The following is a 22616-nucleotide window of genomic DNA, read 5'->3' as shown; positions in this document are numbered from 1 at the left end:
ATTCTCCTGTGTTCAGCCTTCCAGCATATCCTCCTCCTTCCAGCTGCCTCTCTGAGTCCTAATAGGGTACATTGACTTTCTTCTCATCTGTGTCCCCCTTTCTGTACGTTTTGTGTTGTGGCTTCCTCAGTCCTGCTGCATTAATTACTATTCCTACGTCCATGTTCCATCTTCTAAAATGTGTTACTGTTTCATCCAGATTATTGTTAAAGATGGCTTCTCTCAGTCCCTGGCTACCTTTCCCCGCTGTCCCCTTTCCCCCTGCAAAAGGGATAAGAGAATTTTGTCTTCCTTTTTAGAAAGCATAAATTCACAGAATGGAGATTAAGTGCATTTTTACATACTGAATATTGACACTCCAGATTTCCCCCTTTCCACTGCCCAGAACACTGGCAGCCAGGCACATATCCTCCAGGAAGGCAGTGAAAAGATTCTTCCCTGGTGAATCTGACCTGCTCAAGAGAAAAGACCTAAAGACATTGACATTGGGAAGTTGTCCATCCAGGTCGTCCTGGGTGATAAGCACATGGAGTTTCCATCAGCTCTGTAGTGCGTCACTCTCAGCTATGCATGCTGACAGCTAGGGACTGTCAGACTCTGGAAGAAACTAATCTACTTACTATGAAAAATAGAAATGGAAAGAAACAGTGAGAAACCACTTGGATGAAGCAAACAGTAGAGAGAAGAAAACTTCGAAAATACCATCATTGATAGCCTTGAAACAAGAAGAGAATGCTATTTTTAAAAAAGAAAGAAGGTTCAGAGAGCAACAAAAAATTTTGTAAATTCCAGCACATGATAGTGAAAATGAAAAATCAGTAGAAGGGTTGAAAATTGAGGAAGCCTCCCAGAAAGTAGAGCAGAAAGACAAAGAAATGGAATATGGGAGAGAAAATGAAAGAATCAGTTCAGGAGATCCAACCTTGAAATAGGAGGAGTCCCAGAAAGAGCAAGTAGCAGAAATTGGACAAAACGATTCAAGAAAATTTCTCAGAACTGAGAGACATGAATTTCCAGATTGAAAGGGCCCATGAAGTGCCCAGCACAGCGGTTGAAAATACACCCACACTGAGGCACGTTATCGTAAAATGTCAGAACATGGGGTCAGACACTTCCAAATTAGTCTCTGTAAACTTACACACCTATCCTCTCTCATTCAGCTTATTTATCCTGTGCTTTATATAAACTTATTTTTTCCTCTGCTGTCATTTTATTGGGTATCAGGAGGGAGAGGAGATAGATATGTGTCATCAGTCTGTCATAGTTAACAAGAAGCCTCAACATACTTTGAAAATCTACTGATTTGCATACTCAACACCCTCTTCCATCCATCCTGCCACATATTGAGTCAATAATTGTCTTTCCCATCCCCATCTTGTGTATCTTTTCCTCCTTAGTCCAGTCAGAATCTGGATGTGGCAACATAGTGTCTGCAGCCCCATGCCAGGCAGAGCCCCAGCAATATGAAGTACAGTTTGGACGACTGCGGAATTTTCTCACTGGTAAGTCCTCAACACTAGGAGCTTTTTCTTATTAAGAAAAAGTAGTGCAAATCTCCCTCAGAACCTGTGATATTCCAGGTATCGTGTGGGTACTAGGGATCCAAAAGCAGCTTAACACAGTCCTTGCATTCAAACTTATAGTCTGTTGGAGTTCCTGAGAGAGTGAAATCACGAGGTTAAAATTTTGCAGGAGCTGGAACTCTGGGCATTTTATTCACTGTTTTATCACAGACTTCAGCACAGTGAATGGGAGTTGTGTTGAATGAGTGAAAGCAAAATCAGCCATGTAGAGAAACATCCATAAATGCAGCGTATGTGAAATGCGCATCTCAGATGTACATTGATATCACCACTAATAATAATAAACCTCAAAATGGTCTTTTCCCCTTATTTCCAAAAGTGCGGGACAGTGGTCCTCATGAATCAGCAAGACAAAAAAAATTAGGTAGAAGTTGTAATTTAGACTGGTTTGTAGGTGGTGTAATGACCTCTAAAACACAAAATCAATAGATAGGAGTTCTGTTCAGTTCTTCTAACTCACTGTATGACTTTTAAATCAATCACTTTTTCAAAAATGGAGTCAGCCTCTCTGGGGCCTTCATTTCCTCATATGTGAAATGAGGAAGGCAATTCAAAGGCAAAACTAAGCAATTTCATCCAGTCCCAAGATGACTGATTATAATTTTTATGTTGGAAAGATTATTGCAGTAAGAGAAACCCTGTTCATCCTGGTTATTAATCAAAGTCTTTTATTGAGTACTTCCTTTTTGCAAAACACTTTGAGAGGTAAGATCTGCCCTCAAAGGATTGAAGATGATTAGCTGCTATTGGTTAGTGGGAAATTGTAATTAAAATACTTTGAAGTTGTTTTATTTTTATTTCCTTATTTAAACAATCCTAGGGTTAACAATTTTTTTTTTTGTAAATTTTGTTTTTTTTAATAATTTTATTTATTTATTTTTCCCCCCAAAGCCCCAGTAGATAGTTGTATGTCACAGCTGCACATCCTTCTAGTTGCTGTATGTGGGATGCGGCCCCAGCATGGCTGGAGAAGCAGTGCGTTGGTGCGCACCCGGGATCCGAACCCGGGCCGCCAGCAGCAGGGCACATGCACTTAACCGCTAAGCCACGGGGCCGGCCCCTAGGGTTAACAATTTTTAATGGTAAAGATGCATATAAGCTGATCAATATATAAGCCAAAATAATATACCTAGTTTTACACACACACGGAGTTGTCCTAATTTTACTTGACCCTCATAACGGTTAGTATTTTATAAGGAAAGAATCCACATTTCCTGTATTCTATGGTTGGGGAAAATGACCAAAATTTTACAGGAAATAAACATTACAAAATAAAACCCTAGAGAGGGTTATCTTATCAGTTTCACAGTTGCTGAGTGATGGAATTCGTAAGTAGAGAATAGTCTGTTGAATCATACAAAAATGAAAACATTGTGAATGTTAAAGGCTTAGTAAAACCAGCCTATTATGTTTAAACTGGAAAGAAAGAAATTCCATTAAGATCCTCCTGCCATATGAATGTTAAATACCTCAGAGCAGTGATCAGCTGCTTTACATCTCCACTAAGGATAAAAAAAGAAAAATTGAATTTATAAGAAGGATTTCATTCAGAGGTAAGCAAGAACTTGGAGATAATGAGCTAGTTTTAATCATTGGCATTGGTTTTTGAGGGTTTAAAGCAATTTATAAAAATTTTTAAATCAGTTTTTAGAAAGTTATTTTACTCAGTTTTTAAAATATGATTATATTTGTCTCTCCATGATAGATTTCTCTCACCATTCTGGTGGTGGGGAAGCTGGTGTAGCAAGTAGTGCCTAGCCTTTTTCAGGCTTCCTCTTGCATTCATTCAGCCCATATTTATGTTAAGCACTGACTGCATGCTGGGTATTACAAAAGAGGGTATGGACATAGAGCATACCGTCCAATGAAGGAAACAGACAAAAGCATAAAGCCCCCAGCCTGTCATCATAATAGTGATGGACTCCATATACTTGTGCTATGAGATGGCTCTTGTCATGGACGTGACTTATTTTCATTATGAATGACACTCAGATGACACTATATAGGCTTTTGTTTATATTTTTTAATCACTGAAGCGTAGCTATAATAAAATAGACTCACTGGAATAATTTTATTATAGAACTACAATGACTTTTTGCAGTGAAGAACTAATACGTTTAATTGATCACTAATGTGATTTATCCTGGTGCAAAGTTTTCTGTTCAAATTTGTCTCTTTGGGCTCTTGATGTTTTTCTTAAATATTTGCCAGAGCTGTTAATGTAGGATAGTGGTTGACCCCTTGTATTTGATGCTGCTGTTTTTTCCTAATATGTGGTACCTTCTTTTTTTTTTTTTTTTTTTTGCCCTTTCCCCAAAGCCCCAGTAGATAGTTGTATGTCATAGTTGCACATCTTTCTAGTTGCTGTATGTGGGACGTGGCCTCAGCGTGGCCGGACAAGCGATGCATCGGTGCGCGCCCGGGATCCGAACCCAGGCCGCTAGTAGCTGAGCACAAGCACTTAACTGCTAAGCCACGGGGCTGGCCCTGTGGTACCTTCTTGATTTGTATCTTATACTTTCCTTTGCCCAGGACGTTAGATTTCAATAAATTGTAATCTATCAACCTTTTCCTTTGCAATTTCATGTCTTGTTTCAAAACTGAGAAAATTGTCTGTTATTTTTTCTATAATTTAATTCTTTAATCCATTGGTCACAGATTATTTGGAGGGGATGAATATATATGTTTTTCCTTACAGACTGCTTTTCCTGGAACATTTTCCTCTTCCCTGAGTTCTCTGAAGAGCAGTCAACCAAATCGAATGAACAACTATTTCCCGAGCACCAAGACAAAGTATAAGATGCAGTCATTAATCTAATTTGGAAGCTAGTCCTAACATAAGAATGCTAAAAGTAAAAATTTTTAAATAAAATTTGAGTATAGTGAAAATGTTTTCTCAAACCCCTATGAAATCAGTTGCTGAATTTTGTACACACAGCAATTGCGTTTGGAATGGAAAGAGAATGTGATTTTGATGGGGGTAGTCAGAGAAGGCTTTACTGAGTAGGAGGTAGGATTTAAATTAGCACCTAATTTAAAGTGCTAATTTAAGATTGGTTAGATTTGAGTAAAGTGGAAGAGGAGGAGTGGGAGGATTCAGGGTGTGTGGAAGGACATGAGCAAAAGGGCAGAGATGGCAATTCTTTGTGCAGGAACAGTGAAGGAACTAGCTTTGTTGAGAATGGGGCTTTCAGATTAGAGACGGAGACAGATTGAAGAGAGACCTGACGACCAGGCCTAAAAGATGGAGCCAACCATTGATGTGAATATTAGTCTGAAAGCAGTTTCTAAAAGGGTTTGTAAGAGGGGTGACTAGGGGGCCAGCCTAAAGTCCACTGCAATACTTGAGAAGTGAGGTGGATAAGGACCAGAACTCAACAGTGTTGTGGAAATGGAAAGCAGGGTCTTGATTTCATAGTTCCATTACCAAGGTAGCATCACCGGGGCTCAGGAGTAGAGGAGGAAGAAGAGCTGAGGACGACTCAGGCTCTGTGACAGGGCGAGGGGGTTGAAAGTATATTGAACAGAAATAAGTCAGGTTATAGTTTTTACATTGTTATGATGATGGCATCCTGCTGTATAGCTTGCAGCAGGAAGTTTGAGGCTGGAATTTCAGAGAAAGATATGGACTTGTGATAGAGAACTCAGCATCAGCTACATGGAGGTGTAAATTAAAGTCTTAGGAGATGATAGATCTCAAAGGGAGATGCTAGAGAAAGATAAGAGTATCTAAGGCTGTAGCACCGTCATTGTATTTTTCTCCAGAAGTTATCTGTGCTTGAGAGATTCTGTGAGCTTACCTATCGCTGTACGCCCTTTTCTTCAGGAGGGGTAGTGAGAAGAGCATAGACTTTGGAGTCAAACACTCTGGATATGAACCTGGAGCCAACTGTGACTCTTAGAGACGATTATGGATGTGAAGTGCCTGGCTCATAGGAGGCACACACACCGAGTGTTCTTTCAAGTGAAATGAGCATTTGAGGAATGAGAGGAGGAAGAGTAGCCCAAAAGGGAGGGATGTGAAGAGTCAAGCCCAGATGGCGTGGTCTTTCAGAACAAAGGACAAAGCGGTAGCGGTCAGTGGGGTCCAACCCTACAGAGACGTGCAGGAGAGTGAGGACCCACAAGCTCAGTTTTTAACTTAGTGCTCTTTTCACTACTAATTTCTGCAAACTCCATGAAAAACTCCATTTTTCTCTTGTTTACCACCATCAGAATGTGGCACCAAGTAAGCGTTCATTACATATCCAGTGGCTAGATGGATGGAAGGAAGGAAAAGCACACTTTTCAGAGGATGTGTTACTTTTGTAATTAGGAAAAAAACATTTTAACCGAGTGCACTTTGAGTAAAATATAAAGTGTATGTTATGATTGCAGGGAAACAGGATTAACGATGAGAGTTTAAGACTTACCTGAGTCTTACCATGTTCCACATAATGAGTATGTTGATTGAGATTTTATTTTTTTTACATAACGTACTGTTCTCTTCAGACGAGAGAACAGTTAAGCAATTTTGAAACTATGGGCTGAAACAACGGTGAATTTCAGTAAGTTTTAAAGTAGTACAACCCTATTTCTTGATGGCTGGGTTTTTCCTGAACTTGTTAAATTAAAATGCCTCTCATTTAGGAAAATAAGCCTGAAACTAAGATTTTAAGAAGTTGAAAACAATCTTTCATCCCAGTAGAGTATATTGCAAGTCTAATTGGTAAAGGTTGAGTCTTTTTGTTTTTTGGTTTTTTGTTAATTAGTATTTTGGGAAAGAAATTTTCCAGAGGTCTTCTCAAGAATTACAGTATTTTAAGAAATAAAATCTCTATTAGTCAGGGTTCTCCAGAGAAACAGATCCAACCAGATGTATAGAGAGAGAGATTTGTTTTAAGGAATTGGCTCACATAGTTGTGGAAGCTAGCAAGTACAAAATCTAGAGGGCAGGACAGCAGGCTGGAGACCGAGGGAATTCTGCCTAATGTGATACAACTCTCCCGAGTACAACCAAAAACGCAGTAATTCCTATCCCCGGAAGAGGAAGCAAAGTCCTTGGGTCATGCTTATTCTTCTTCTTGATATCTTGTAACTTAAATACTACATTAATGACATTTAGATACTCTGATATAAAGTCAGTATAACTTATATAATAAGGGAATAAGAGAGGGAAGAAAACAAAGATATTTTACATATATATAGATACACACATGCATAACAAAATAAGGAGGAATACTCATGACAATTACAGTTCTCACTTCTGTAACTAGTCATGTGGTTATAGCTGGTGTTTATAACCACCTTCTTCCACTACTCATTCTGTATTCCCTTTGCCTTCGGCAAGCACCTCAGCTGGTCCTGGTTCTTTGCTTGGTGGGATGACCCAAACCTTCATTCGTGAAAGGTCTGGGCCATTATTAGTCCTGCCTGGATTGAGTTCTTGTGGTTTTCCATTTCCGTAATCACAGGGCAGGGTAATACTAAGAGATTCCCTAAGGAGCTCCTGTATTCCAGACACACTCTTCCTTACCTCCATCGTGGAGTAGCAGTCCAATTTCCCCGTTGTAGTCAGTCAGTCGCCCCAGCCAACACTGTAACTCCCTTCTTTGCCTGTTGATTCAGAGACATGAAGAGCCCAAATTGGCCAGGTGACAGTCTTAACTTCCAGTTCAGTGGAATCATTGTTGTAATTTAAGTTCATCTTCTAAATATGTATTTAAGTAGGGACACATTTATTCTAAAATGCACCTATTATGCAATTAATTCACCTGCAATAAAGTAAAATAGGGTTATTAAGCAGAGATAGCATGTTGTATCATTTATCATCAAATTAGGGAGGCAAGATTCTCTAATGCAGTGTTCCTGAATCTTGAGCCATGTATGGATTCCTTTTCATGAAAAAAAAACGCTAGCAGAAGTTCTAAGTGCTGACTTAGAGTATTTTTATATTAATTTATTTCAATATGTGCAGACATTACAGTAGATATAAAACCTTTATGGTTACTATATTTCTGTGTGAAACCTAAACTCATTTACAAATAAAGTATAAGCAAAACCACAAAAGCAGTAAAGTTCAAATCAACAGTGAGTGAAGATAGCAGATGGATTTTGCCAGGGCTACCTTGCTGCTCCAAATGGGCCCAGGGATGGTCCTGGTGGCTGTGGTGTGACACAGGCTGGTTTTCATGCAGCTCCCCCTGCAATGGGCCTGCTCCCTTACCACTTGTCTCATCTGAATGACTCCGAAACCTTTGCTCCATCACAGCTCACTCTCTACCCTCACTTATTTAGGTGTCAAATACACCTCTGTGCTTTTCTCGTTAGCCCACGACAATTAAAGCTGTGCTTTTTTGAACCTTCCTTGTCACATAGTTTTATGGTGTTAAAGACTCAAATTAGTAAATGGTTTTAGTCTTCGTGACGTGAAAATGTCTCGTTTGTAAATTATCACTGCAAAAAAGTTTTTTTAACCAACGAAATCAAAATGAGTACCCTGACAGATATGGGACAATTGTGGATGAACATTGTTATCTTAGTGTTAAGACATGCCAGCGTGGGTAGCTAGACATGTTAATGAACCCACTAAAATAAGGACTTTGATATTACTGTAGATGATGGATACCGAAAGTAATCACAAAACAAAATAGAGCTCTGAAATTGTATGTCCCTACTTGCCAAATGGCCATCTGAATATAATTCTGAATATACTTGTGTTCATTGTTTTTTTAAATTATTGTCAAGTTAAAAAGTTTCTGTGAAGAACTCACTGTCTCCCAAGAATACGTCTAAGGACACTCAAAGGTCTGAGGTACCCAATTTGAGAAACACTAATGTATTGGAAAAAATACTAAACCTTGAAGACCTGGGTACAAGCTACTGAATTGTTGTGAGAACTTAGGCAAGTTACTTAACCTGTCTGGGCATCAAATTCCTGATTTGTGGACGACTTCAAGCCCGGGTTTGCTGGACTTCAGAGTCCCTGCTCTTCCTTCTTCAGTCAAAAGGCTCGGACTTTGAGTTTCCATAATTCTGTGTTGGGCTTATATTTCAATCAATAGCCTCAGAAAATAGGGTTCTGACAAGAAATATTATGTGATGGTGGGCCCCAGGAGGGTCACATTATTCTTTGAGATTATACCGATTTTAAAGCCCTCACTTTTTTTTCATTATAGATTCTGATTCCCAGCATAGTCATGAAGTGATGCCTCTCCTCTATCCTCTCTTTGTCTACCTCCATCTCAACCTGGTCCAGAACAGCCCGAAGAGCACAGTGGAAAGTTTTTACAGCCGCTTCCATGGAATGTTTCTGCAGAACGCTAGCCAGAAGGATGTCATTGAGCAGCTACAGACCACTCAAACCATCCAGGACATCCTGTCTAACTTCAAGCTTCGAGCATTCCTAGATAATAAGTACGTGGTCCGTCTCCAAGAAGACAGCTACAACTACCTTATCCGCTACCTCCAAAGTGACAACAACACCGCCCTGTGCAAAGTCCTCACCCTGCATATCCATCTTGATGTGCAGCCTGCCAAGAGAACAGACTACCAACTCTATGCCAGCAGCAGCTCCTCGCGAAGTGAGGGCAACGGCTTAGAGCCTGCTGACATGCCCGCCCCTATTCTGCAGAACGAGGCTGCCCTGGAGGTCTTGCAGGAGAGCATTAAGCGCGTCAAGGATGGCCCCCCCTCCCTCACTACCATCTGTTTCTATGCCTTCTATAACACAGAGCAGCTGTTGAACACTGCAGAAATCTCCCCAGATAGCAAGCTGCTTGCTGCTGGGTTTGACAACTCCTGTATAAAACTATGGAGTTTACGATCCAAGAAGTTAAAATCAGAACCCCATCAAGTAGACGTGTCCCGCATCCACTTGGCTTGTGATATTCTGGAGGAGGAGGTATGAATATCCTTTTTTCTTCCTTACACCTGCCTTGCTAATTTGCTTAGAATATTGTTACCCAACATGACAGATCTGACGGAGAATAGACTTCATTATCTCCCTCATCATATAGCTAAAGTCAAACTCATGCCATGTAACCTGTAGCCATTGAATTCCTGCTCATTCCTAACCTTGGAAGAGATGAAAACTATTTTTAACAACATTAACTGAACATTATTAATGAAGGGTCAGTATTTATTACTACCTGAAATGTGGATAAGCCTAATTAAAGACCTTTAGCTAATATTGAGATTTACAGTAAACGTGTGTGTGTGTACATTTGTGCTAATATGAACAATTAGAAGTAGGATTACTGGGTCAAACAGTCTAAATTTTAAATTGTGATAAATGTTGCTGTTTTCCAGTCTCATCAACAGCAAATGAGAACGCTGGTTTCTCTCCACCCTCACCAACACCAGGTGCTATCGGCCCTTCTGAGGCCAGTGCATGTCCTCTGGCTTCATGTGCCCAGGGGTGTTCCCATAGCCTGTTTTGAAAAGTACGCAGGAAATATACTTAACATTTCATCCATCAGTCAGTGCAATGATCTTGTTTGGTTTCTTCGGGATGGTTGTTGAAAAGGGCAGGCCAAGTGGCCTGAGTTTTGGGTCACTGAGAATCCCTGCCTTAGAAAAAATTGGGCAAAATGAGAGAGAAACTGAACTTCACAGAGTTACCTTTCCCTGAGAGTGGCCCCACAAAAACTGTGGGCTAGAATATTTTTGTCACATCACTGCTGAAATTCAAGTAGCTCTGCCTCAATTTACTTTTAGATGGAAAATTCTTTGTACAGGGTTGAAAAATTAAGGAGTAAAAAAAAAAATTCACTTGAGTTAAGTTCCAGTTGCTGATAAGGATATCAAGAATATTAGAAGCATACTTAAGCCTTTTTTTCCTATCCCTATTTTCTGAGTCACCTTCTAGTTAGTGTGTTAGTATGTTCTTTATTTCTTGCAACTGAGACAATGTAATTAGAGGAGTTTGTTATGGTGAGTAAAGAGTCTAAATTCCAATGTACAAACTTTGATTTCTAGAATTTTATAGTACCCTCCAAAATAGTTTTCATTGCACATGTATTTGAATTATCAAATTTCTCTTTTCTTTGGAGACAGTTCTAGCCTCTTGGGCGTTCTTCACATACAACTGAGGGATACTGCCCTCATTTACTTTTGATTTTCTCTAAACACACAAAAAATTATTGCTACTGACCTTATTAGCTCTGTTGATACTGAATTTGAGGATTATTCTAGGCATTAAAAATTAATATAAAGGAAGGTAGCAAAGCTAGATAGATACAAAGATGGAAAGAATATTAGACTTAAATGATCAGATTTCTGTTTTCTTTGGAGACAGTTCTATCCTCTTGGGGGTTCTTCACATACAGCTGAGGGGTACTGCCCGCATTTACTTCAGATTTTCTCTAAATGCAAAAAAAATTATTGCTACTTGACCTTATTAGCTCTGTTGATACTGAATTTGAGGATTATTCTAGGCATTAAAATTAATATAAAGGAAGGTAGCAAAGATAGATACAAAGATGGAAAGAATATTAGACTAAAAAAATTTGGGGGCTGGCCCCGTGGCTTAGTGGTTAAGTGCGCGTGCTCTGCTGCTGGTGGCCTGGGCTCGGATCCCGGGCGTGCACCGACGCACCGCTTGTCCGGCCATGCTGAGGCCGCGTCACATATACAGCAACTAGAAGGATGTGCAACTATGACATACACTACCTACTGGGAATTTGGGGAGAAAAAGGGAAAAAAAGGAAGATTGGCAATAGATGTTAGCTCAGGGCCGGTCTTCCTCAGCAAAAAGAGGAGGATTGGCATGGATGTTAGCTCAGGGCTGATCTCCCTCACAAAAAAAAAAAAAAATGTAAGTTCTCCCCTGACTACCACTGAAAACTAGCTCTGTGACTTGTTCCGTGAAGATTTCCAGGCAACAGAAGATGTGTATTTGAAGACCCAGAAGTGAAGAATAACAACAAATTCTAGGAGCTGAAAGAAATTAAATATGGCTGGAGGGGGAGGGAAGACAGGAAGCAGTGTGGTGCCGCTGTCTGTGTGAGATTATGGTAGCCTAGCCCGAACTAGGGTAGTGGCCATGAAAGAGAAACACGGTGGGTGGACTGGACAAGAGCTCAGTTACTGGGTTAATGGAGGGGCTTAGGGAAAGGAAGAGTCGAGCATGACGTCTGTGTCTCAGGCTTAAACAACTGGGTGGGTGGTGGGAGATGCTGTCCACCTTGAAGAGAACAAAGGATGTCAGAGAAGCACTTGTTTTGTTTAAGTATCTTTCTGATTTATTTATCATTATCCATATTGAAAGTACTGTAGATTCTAGCCTCTGCTTTCCTTGAGAACAAATTTTTTTTTTTTTTAACTTTAGAACTGAAGTTGAGATCCTCCTATTCTGTCGTTGAGGGATTTCCTGTTTGCGATTTCTACACCCCCACCCATTTTGTCACAGCAGTTTACATTTTGGTTTCTGACAAAGAGAATTTTGGGGGGAAAAGCAAGGTATAAATTAGTTCTGGTAGTTGGTTTTTAGTGTTTCTTCATTTGGACTTTCTTTTTGCCTTGTGGAATTCACAATTAAAATTGAGACTCTCGATGCAGAGGTCACAAACTCACATGCCTGTAGAAGCCAAGCAGGTAAAAGTAAACGGGGAAGCCACCTGGGTCACAGAGATGGCAGGAAGCAAGAGAGCACCATGTAAACCAAGTGGAAAAGCCAGTTTGCAATCTCTGCTTTAATCTTTGTGAAGCAGTAACTGTTGCATAAATTAGTGGATAAAATATTTTAACAGTAGATATTTAAAACAGCAGTGAGACCCAGAAATTCCATTATTTGGTATGTACCCAAAAGAATTGAAAACATCTGTCCACACAAAAACTTGTACACGAATGTTCATAGCAGCATTATTCGTAATAGCCAAAAACTAGAAACACCCCAAATGTCCATCAGCTGATGAGTGGATAAACAAAATCTGGTCTGTTCATACAAGGGAGTGAAGATATGTGATATATGATACATGTTATAATGTGGATGAAGCTTGTAAACATTGTGTTAAGTAAAAGAAGGCAGTCACAAAGGATCACATATTGTGTGATGCCATTTACAGGAACTATCCAGAGTAGGCACATCCATGGAGACAGAAAGTAGATTACTGGTTGCCAGGGGTGGGGGACGGGGACTAGGGAATGACTGCTAATGGGTACAGGGTTTCTTTTTGAGGTGCTGGAAATGTTCTGTACTAGATAGCGATGATGTTGCACAACTCTGTGAATATACTAAAAACCTTGAATTGTGCACTTGAAAGGAGTGAATTTTATAGTATGTGAATTATATCTCAGTTTTAAAAATATATATATCTTAATTTTATATCTAGGATTTAAAAAAAATCAAAAACAGTAACCAGGAGTTCCTATGAAGGCATAAAATTTTCTCTATTAATTATGCCAAGTAAAACTGGATTTATAGCGCTGCCCTGTAGCTTCTGTTATCTCCAACTTGAAGACAGCCTAGATTAACCTTTGAAAATGTGTGAACTGGCATCCGGTTCTCCTCTGCTCACCCAGTACCAGCAGCCCTTCCTCATGCTTGAGACATTAGAAGTGGAAAGCGAGGCCTGCACTCTCCATTCTTTGTTCCACATGAAGTGGAGATAGAAATGAGATCCAGCTTTTACCCTTGTTGATTGGTAACTATGTATTTTTAATATTTGAGCAACAGGGAAAAACCACACCACATCAAGGATTTGCTCTTCTTTTCAATTATGTGTACACGACCACCCTCATTCCTACCAGCCTCTCACCTCCTCAGCCCCCCAATACAACGCTTGTATTCTGTTCATTTAATGTCTAGTAATTCTTCCCCCAGTCTGCTCATCTTTAAGTTTGAAAAGTGAAGTCAGTGTTGTCAGTAGTATTCAGTCCTGTAATTTGTATATAAAACTGTCATATAGATCTATGCTGGCCACTCAGAATATAATACAATCCATATACGTTATTTGAATTTTTCTAGTAGCCTCATTAAAAAAAGCAAAAAGAAATAGTCAAAACTAATTTTAATAATGTATTTTATTCAATCCAAAATGGCCAAAAGATCATTTCAACACGTAAGCAGTATAAAAAATGTATTAATGAAATCTGTTACATTCTCCTTTTTTGTCCTAAATCTTGGAAATCCAGTGTGTATTTTACCTTTCATCACATGTCCATTCACACTAGCCAGCCACCTTTTCTGTTCTAGTTCAGGCTCCTGTCATCTCTCATACAGATAGCAGTGCCTCACTTGCCTCCAAGTCTTAATCCAGCCCCAAGCCCGGCCATACTTAATTTCTTTCAGTTCCATTGGCAACTAATTGAGGAACAGCCCAAGGCTAAATTGCAACTCCAGAAAGTACCCCTGATGTAGTAAAGACTGGAGTGTGAGCTGAAGCACCTGGAACATCCTGGCCCAGGAGCAGACATCCCTAACAAGTGTTAGATTTTTAGAGACTCTATGGTCTAAAGCAGGGGTCGGCAAACTATGGCACAGAGGTGCATAAGACCATGTTTGAAGATCTGTTTATACTTATTTTCCTTATTTTTAAATTTCTATTTTATGCATGTTTTATAGTGTACATAATATAGTTTATTATTACATGAATATGCTTTACAAATTAAAAATTCCTATTTGGGATTCATGCCCATTTACTGTGGGGTATTCCATCAAAATTGTAAGGAGTTTTGGGGTCTTGTCCTGTTAGCATGAGAGGAAGGAGAGAGAGAATGTGTGGGACTAGGCATGTGTGAATCAGCTGTTTGTTCAGGGTTTCGGCTCAACTCTGCTGAGGCCCTTGTGGGACTGGGTTGAGCCACAGAAGAAAGCGTGGCTGGGTTATTTTAAGCTGTGGTCCTGGCAAAGAGCTGATAGTGATAGCCAGCAGGAATGTTATGGTTTCCCCATTTCTTGGTCTATAGAGTCAACTAGGCGTCTTTCCACGGGCCAGGACAATCATCAAGACCCCTGGGAAGTGCCAGCTTGACTCCTGGTACACCCTCCCCTCTCCGTCTCTGAGCACACTGTTTAAGTCCTCACCAGAGAGCTGAAGACCCACCTTCCATATCTTCCTGCTCCAAATGCAGACCGCCTAAGCCTCAGAGATAGTAACGTGCCCTTTAATTTGCTGTTAACTTTCAAAGGATCGTTGTATAATTCATCTGGGGTCGTTTGTTGCTCCCACAGTTATTATATAAACTTCCTGGTGTAGAGCAATGAGTCATTCTTGAAATTTTAAAGTGTTGTTGTAACCTCTTTGGAAAGGAAAATTACTAATATTCTTGGTGACACTCAGTAGAACCTTAAGCTCCCAAATTCTATGAATTTTTAATGTTCAGTGTCTGGAATAGCCAATTTGGATGTTCACGGACATCAATGTTTATATTCTCTTTACTTTTTCTCAAATATGTACACATTGAAGGTGTTGCTTTTATTTGGAATTTAATAGTTTTCAAATAGAGGTTGAAAGGATGCCCTTTTCCTATACAAGAACCTAAGGCTCACAAAGATATTTATTTCTAAGCCAAAGAAGCCAACTGGTTCAAGAATCTTAATTTTACTCCTCATTTTTCTAGTGTTTAATTAAAACCCATTTTAATTTATGAATTCCAGGGTAGAGACAGCCGTAGTTTTAAGGAGCTTGTCTGTGGGGGAATGAAGGGAAAATGGATTTTGAACACAGACAGTGTACTTGTGGGGAATAGGGTGAGGAAGGGGACTTTCTCGCCCAGTACCATGAGCGGCTGGTCGTCTTTTCTGTCCCCACATACAAGAATTTATTTCCAAGAATCACATGAGTCACTTGGCTTTGTTTAAAGCAATTCTGAATCCATGCCTTGTTTTTTACTTTGGGAAAATATTTGAGACCCTCCGGAAAGTCACGGTTTTAAAACTTCATCTTTGTTTCTTTTTGGAGACCAGTGGTTTATGCCTGGTCACAGGGTGTGAGTGTAATTTGTTGGTAACTGCGCCTTTCTGGCTTACTATTAAGTCTGATAAGTCCAAGTTTTATTTTGGCTAAACTCCTACAATAGTTCTGTATTAATCTTGAAGTGAGACCACATCTGCCTTCATTATTGAGCCCAGTTGTGTGAGTAATGAACATGTCAGGATTTTTCTTAATGGACTAGAAACAGGCAGCAATGTGGCTTGTAACAAAGCAGCTAAAACTGACGGATGAAGACATGCCCATAGAATAAAAGAATCTAAGGACTCAACATAAATTCAAAAGTAAATCTTTTCGAATGACATACACCAGAATTAACAGTGAAAGTTACTGTGGGGTACCTTTTAATCAGCTTTGAAATCTGTGTTATCCTCAACCTACGACTAAGGTCCACAGTCATTCCTCTATGACAGCCTGGCATTTCTGCATCTTTTGATTTGCTATAGTCTTAGCTGCAAGAGAATTTAAGGAAAGCAATTTGTGAGTTGTTAGAGACTTTTTTTTCGATTATGCTATTGTGAGTTGTTTTCCTGTGGTCAGGCTTAAGGGCAAGACCACTGTCATTTACTGGGTAGATGCTATTTCCCAAGCAGTGTCTTTTTTTTTTTTTTTCCTGGACTTTTTGTTTTCCATGGCAGACCACTAAACATTTTTTTCTTGTGTGTCTCCTTTGCCATCTCCACCCCAATGTTCCCAGGATGATGAGGATGATAACGCAGGCACAGAGATGAAGATACTGAGGGGACACTGTGGACCAGTGTACAGCACGAGGTTCCTCGCAGACAGCTCAGGGTTGCTCTCTTGTTCTGAAGACATGTCCATTAGGTACTGGGACCTCGGGAGTTTCACCAACACTGTGTTGTACCAAGGACATGCCTACCCTGTGTGGGACCTGGACATTAGCCCATATAGCCTGTACTTTGCCAGCGGGTCCCATGACCGCACTGCAAGGCTGTGGTCATTTGATCGGACGTACCCGCTGAGAATATATGCAGGACACCTGGCAGACGTGGACTGTGTCAAATTCCACCCTAATTCAAACTACTTAGCTACAGGCTCAACCGACAAGACTGTCCGGCTGTGGAGTGCTCAGCAGGGGAACTCGGTGAGGCTCTTCACAGGCCACCGCGGCCCTGTGCTTTCTCTTGCCTTTTCTCCCAACGGTAAGTACTTGGCATCAGCTGGCGAGGACCAGCGGTTGAAGCTATGGGACTTGGCTTCGGGGACCCTTTATAAAGAATTAAGAGGCCACACGGACAATATCACCAGCCTTACCTTCAGTCCGGACAGTAGTTTGATTGCCTCTGCATCCATGGACAACTCGGTGCGAGTCTGGGACATTAGGAACACTTACTGCAGTGCACCTGCTGATGGCTCCTCCGGTGAACTTGTGGGTGTATACACCGGGCAGATGAGCAATGTACTGAGTGTGCAGTTCATGGCCTGTAACCTTCTTCTAGTGACTGGAATCACACAAGAAAATCAGGAACATTAATTTTTTATCTTTGTTGTAACGGACTGGGGCATTGGTGGAAGGCCTCCAGATTGCAAGTCTTAGACAAACTGAGATTGAATCACTGACTGACTGTGAAAGATTCCCCACTTCTCCTACTTCTCCTGTGCAGACATCCTGAGCACATTACCCCTTCACCAGCCCCCCAAATGTCGAAGGACCTGGGGGGTAGGAAAGGCGGTGATAAGTGGACTTGAGATCAAGAATTAAGATGCTCTGGAGGTGAGATTGCAGTTCTTACAAAGATCCCACTGTGTCCTCATGCAAGCACCTTCTTGTCTCTTTCCCGTTTGTAAAACCGAGATGCTGCTTACCTCGCTGGGTGCTGCATTTGGTCCGAGGATGGTGGCAGAGCACTCTCACAAGGAGCAGTGCTACAGGGTCACGTGTTATCAGTCACTCGGGTGGAAGGGAATCTTTATTGGTGTAGGAATGTGGGGTGGGAACTAGGAAGGGGGGGGATAATCCTGGCAAAAAGTCTTTCCTTTTCCATAATTAAAGAGAACCAGGATTTTTTATTATTGTTATTATAATTATAATTATTATTATTGAGAAGAGGAAACCTAGCACTGGCAGAGGGGCCTTCTCTGCTCTCATCTTTCAGGTTTTACTCCTGGCACTGGCTGTGATACTTGGAATTTTGAGGATCAGGGAATTCAGAGAATTTGGTAGCACAGTGTATTGGGAGAAAGGGAAAATTTCTGGGTGACAGATTGATCACTCCAGCTGACATGTTTCTAGAAGTATGTGGGTGGATTTGATTGAGAAAGTCTTGGGCTCTTGCAGTGATGGTCGGAAGGAAAGATTCTTTTCATGGCTGCACTTCTATTAACAGTTCTCTCCCCTGAAAGGACAAGTTGTGGTAAAGAAATGAAAATAATTTAAAGTGATAAGTAAAAGATAGATTTAGAAAATGTTGAATTTCCAAATGACCGTTTATTCAGAAGTGTGGCTTTTTCAACATCTTTTTCTCCTGAGATCATCCACTCCCACCTCTTGCATTGCAATAGCAGTTTAATGAACACTTTGTGAAACAAATCATAAGTACGTACGCACGCATATAAAACTATGCTTTGAGGATAAAGCAAGTTCTAATTTGTGGAAAAAGGATTAAATATTTCTGTTTTCTGAAAAGAGTTATTTTGTATTTTGTTTTCTATTAAAATGTATTTAGTTTCAAAAAAAAAAAAAAGTGTTGGCATCTCATTTAAACTGTGAGGACAGGCGGGTGTGTGGTCTGTCCTTGGGTGACGTGTAGCTCACCTCTCATACCAGCCCCAGTGGAGGCGCATTCTCATCTGTTCTTGTATGCTGTTCAGCTTACTCTGAATCATGATTCCTCTCTGCATTCACGTGGATCACTGATAGTATTTAATACTGTTTATACATCCAAGATTGCCAGTTGCTGACCGGAGCCAACATGTATTTTACCATCTAGAGTTATTTGGTAAGATCCTACTTCCCGTTTTCTTTAAAGACCCTATTATAAAATCTCTAAGGGACATAAGAACTGTGTTATTTAATTAACCAAGTATTTATTGAACAATCCCAGAAAAAGGACTCATTTGAGGATTTAAATAATGCCAGAATTTTAAAAATGTACTTTGAAACATAATTTTCTGACAAGGACACCAAAAATTATCAGAAAATTAATAGGAAGACTCTAGAATTCTATGCCAAAAAAAATTTTTTTTCACTTGAGCCTAAGATGCTAGTTAATAGGAAATATTTCTTATTGATAAAAATCCACATATTTGCGATATTGTAAGAAAGATCCTTCGGTAACTTAGCCAGATAGCATCACCTTCCACATGGTCTACAGGTAAAGCCTAGAATTCAAATGTGTTCTTATCTGTAATAAGTGAATTCTTCAGTTAGATTGTGTGGTATATTGCTAGAAACAATGAAATCCCTAAATTGGGCTGGATCATTCTCAGAAGTGAAAATATCACTGATCAGGGGTGATTTGGAAAGGTTTTGTGTGTTTTTTTATTGCAGAATTTCTTTGATTAAACACAAAAATGTATTAGGTTTGCTAGTCTTCATGTTACCAATCATGTATGTACTTGTTGATTTCAGTTCAAGCTCTTAATGATCTGCATATTTGGCTTTTTTTTCTTTTGTCAACTAATTTTAATGGGAGGTAATTTAACTTTATAGAATGCCCCTCACAACTTCCCCAAAATGTTAGAAATATTATAAGGGGTATGTATGTGTGTGTATGTCCATAAGGGTGCATAAGAACATGGTTACACTCTTCAGGTTGCTCTGTTACATTGTTTTATTTTATCTCCAGAGCAATCCTGTGAGGCTGAGAGGACTGGTGATATTACCATTTTTTAAGTGAAATACCTAAAGCCCAGAAAAACTGTATTATCTATCTACACCCCACATGGAATAGTCACATGTTTTGGATGTGTTAGATAGAGGATCTATATTCAGTATCCTCAAGTTCTAACTAGAGGATATAGCCCTGAAGATAGAAAAACTATTTTAAAAAACCCTCCAAAAAGGAAATATGACTATAAATAGATTATTTAACAAGCATATATATAGTGCTTACTATCTGCCAGAAACTACTACAAGAGCTTTATGAAAATTAACTTGTTTTATCTCCATAAGAATGCTATGAGGTATCCCCATTTTGCAGATGAGGAGTCTGAGGCACTGATAAATTGTCACTTGCCAAAAAGGTCACACAGCTACTAATCAATGAAGCCAGAATGTGAACCTGGGCATTCTGGCTCCAGAGTCCATGTTCTTCTCCATGCTGTCTCCCTTCATTCCTGCAGTTGTAGTAACTAAATGTTCCTGCAGTAGTTATAAGACTTGTGCTTCTCTTTGCCAAATAAATGAACAGCCACAAATAGCATCAGGAGCTGGCAGTAAGAATAAACTTAAACAATATATGGCCAAAAGAAACTTAAGAATAGTTATTTTGAACCACAGTGATATAAAGGTGGGGGGGAAAAAACAGCTGAAATTTCTTAGATTGACAGGCTCAGAAAATCTGACTGTAATTTTAATTTAGAAGTGGACTGCCAAACAAAAGAGAGAGAAAATTAGGATAAAGGGAAGTAATGAAAAGAGATGAAACAGGAAACAATTTAAAGTTTTTATATTCAAGATCCAAATTCTAAGGATATCCGTGATTTAGTCATGTATTAAAAATGTCTTGGTTGTATAAAAAAAATCTACTAAGTATATAGGCTTCTAATTTTGCTGTTGCCCAGACTGGTATTTAAGTATATGGATTAAAAGATGAATCTGTACTTCAACTTGTCTTTCAGTTGTATGTTTTAGAAAAATGTCCGTTATATCTATGCCCAGCCCACACCAAAAATTCACATTATTGACACCTACATAGCAGCCAAATGACTCTGAAACTGCTTTGTGGTAAACAGAAATCTTCATTACAGAATTTAAGGAATGCAAATGTTCCTTGTCAATTTGACCCATTGAATGACACCTTAGATACTTTCCTATGATTGACTGAAATTCCTAAAAGAAATATTTTTATGTTAAATATCTGAGTGTCTGTTATGATCAGACATTGTGTTAGTGGGTGGAAAGCAAAACTGATATAGTGCCTGGCTTAAGTTTATAGTTTAGAGAGGGAGACAGATATTAATCAAGTAACACCATAAATAAGTATATAATTTCAAACCATAGTGAGTGCTATACTGGATCCTATGGAAGAATATACCCAGGGATCTCATTTAGATTAAGCATTCAAGGCGGGCCTCCCTGAAGAAGTAATAATCTGAAACCTGGAGGATAAGTAGGAACTAGCCAGTTAGAGTTCAAGAAAGACTGGTGCAGACCCCCAAATGGGAAAAAACCTGGTACACTCAAAGAAGTCCAGGGCGGGTGAGGCAATGTGAATAAGGAAAAGAACAACATGACATGAGTTTGGATGATTGGCAGGGCTTTGGGCACTGTCAGGAGTTTGGCTTTTATCCCATATGGGATGGAAGCCATTGAAGGGTGTAGAATAGGGAAGTGATGCAGTCCAGTTTCCACTTTAGTGTCACTGGCAACAGGAGGACATAGACAACATTTACAACTGGAATTCCACTTCAACATCAGGGTAACTAAGCAACATTTACTGAACCCAGTCTGTGCCAAGCACTGCAGGGCAGAGCTAAATGATGGAAGCCAGCTGCCATGGGGAGTGGTCTCTGGAGCAGTGAACTGAAAGCGGCCTCCAGCCAACATCCTGTGAAGACCTGAATCCTGCCAACAACCACATGAGTGAGCTTGGATGCAGATCCTGCCCTGGTTGAGCCATCAGATAAGACTGCAGCCCTGTCTGACACCTTGATTGTAGCCTCCTTGAGACAGAGGCATCCAGCTAAGTCTGCCCAGATTCCCAACTCACAGAAACTGTGAGATATTAAATGTTGTTTTAAGCCACTAAGGTTTGGGGTAATTTCCTGTGTAGCAATAGATAACTAGCCCATCTGTCCTACTCCACAGTCCATTGTTTTAACTGCTACACTAGAGAAAATTAATTAATTAATGATTTTTTAAAAAGTCACTGCAGCTCTAAGGAACATAGATTGAGGGTGTGAGTGAGAATAAGGAGGCCAGTTAAGATCATTGCAGTCATCCAGGGGAGCAGTGAGGGCAACATGGACTAGAGTGGCCGCAGTGGAAATGGAGAGAAGTGGACAACTCCAGTGAGTATGTGAGAGGTGGATTTGGCTGGACTTGTATTGGGTTGGGTGGGGAGTAAAGAAGAAAGAAATCATGGATGACCCACATGTTTCTGGCATAAGCAATCTGGTAGATAGGATTGCCGTTCATTAGGATGAAAATACTAGAGGAAGATGAGGTTTGGAGGAAAAGATCAAGTGTTCAGTTTTGGACCTCTTAAGTTTAGGGTGCTTATGACAACCAAGTGAAGATATCAGACAGGCATTTGGATGGACATGCTGGAGCTCAAAAGAGAGGTCTGTGCTTGACATGCTAATTTGAGAGTTCTATTTGTTAGAATGCTTTCTGCTACTAGGGACAGAAATCTGACTCCAAGTGGTTTTAAGAATAAGGAATTTTATTGATTCACATAACAAAGTCTAGAGGTCAGGTAGGTTTCGTGTGCAACTCACTAAGGGCCCCGCCTCGGTTCTGTAACTCCCCTCTGCTCTCTTCTGTGGTTGGCTTTATCACAGGCTGTCTTTTCCCATGGTTGTGAGAGGACCACTGACAGCAGTGAAGGCCAGACACCCCTTCATTCATGTCTAGTGGGAATTTGAGCTTACTTTCCATTCCTTGTTCTTAAAAGCAAGTAAAAAAATTTCTAGAAGCCCTATTAAGCCTCTCCAATTTGGATTAGGCCTGCTAATCATTGAACCAATCCGTGACAAGGACAAGAGTCATTGGCCTGTAGTTGGAATTTGAAGCCTTGGGAATAGATGTGATTACCAAGGATAGGAGCCTAGAGTGAGAGGAGATGGGGGCTTCGGGCTATGCCTTGAAGTTCTCCAACATTCACAGGTCAGAAAGGAGGAGCAGCCAACAGAGGAAGAAAAACAGGAGAGGGCACTGCCCCAGAAGCCAAGAGGAGAAAGTACCTCAGGATGGGAGTGGTCAGCTGTGCTGATG

The 22616-nt window shown here is 40.1% G+C and overlaps 1 protein-coding gene across 5 annotated transcripts in view; it reads left to right on the top strand.

The window, feature by feature from the left end:
* TAF5L (TATA-box binding protein associated factor 5 like) overlaps positions 1 to 20287 on the top strand; it is a 32819-nt gene extending 12532 nt beyond the window's left edge. For 4 of the 5 annotated variants that reach the window (XM_058543075.1, XM_058543076.1, XM_058543074.1 and 1 more), the window contains exons 3-5: positions 1398 to 1502; positions 8741 to 9465; positions 16194 to 20287. In XM_058543075.1, the coding sequence (XP_058399058.1) occupies positions 1398 to 1502; positions 8741 to 9465; positions 16194 to 16991 (1628 nt within the window). In that variant the 3' untranslated portion in view covers positions 16992 to 20287. Of the gene's footprint in view, positions 1 to 1397; positions 1503 to 4312; positions 4377 to 8740; positions 9466 to 16193 lie in introns of those variants that run through there. The other variant, XM_058543078.1, reaches the window with a different exon arrangement.
* Positions 20288 to 22616: the final 2329 nt, after the last annotated feature.

Source organism: Diceros bicornis, chromosome 6 (assembly GCF_020826845.1).
Source record: "Diceros bicornis minor isolate mBicDic1 chromosome 6, mDicBic1.mat.cur, whole genome shotgun sequence".
NCBI classification, from domain to species: Eukaryota; Metazoa; Chordata; class Mammalia; order Perissodactyla; family Rhinocerotidae; genus Diceros; species Diceros bicornis.
The sequence above is the reverse complement of the archived record's forward strand: the minus strand, read 5'-3'. Positions and strand labels throughout refer to the sequence as shown.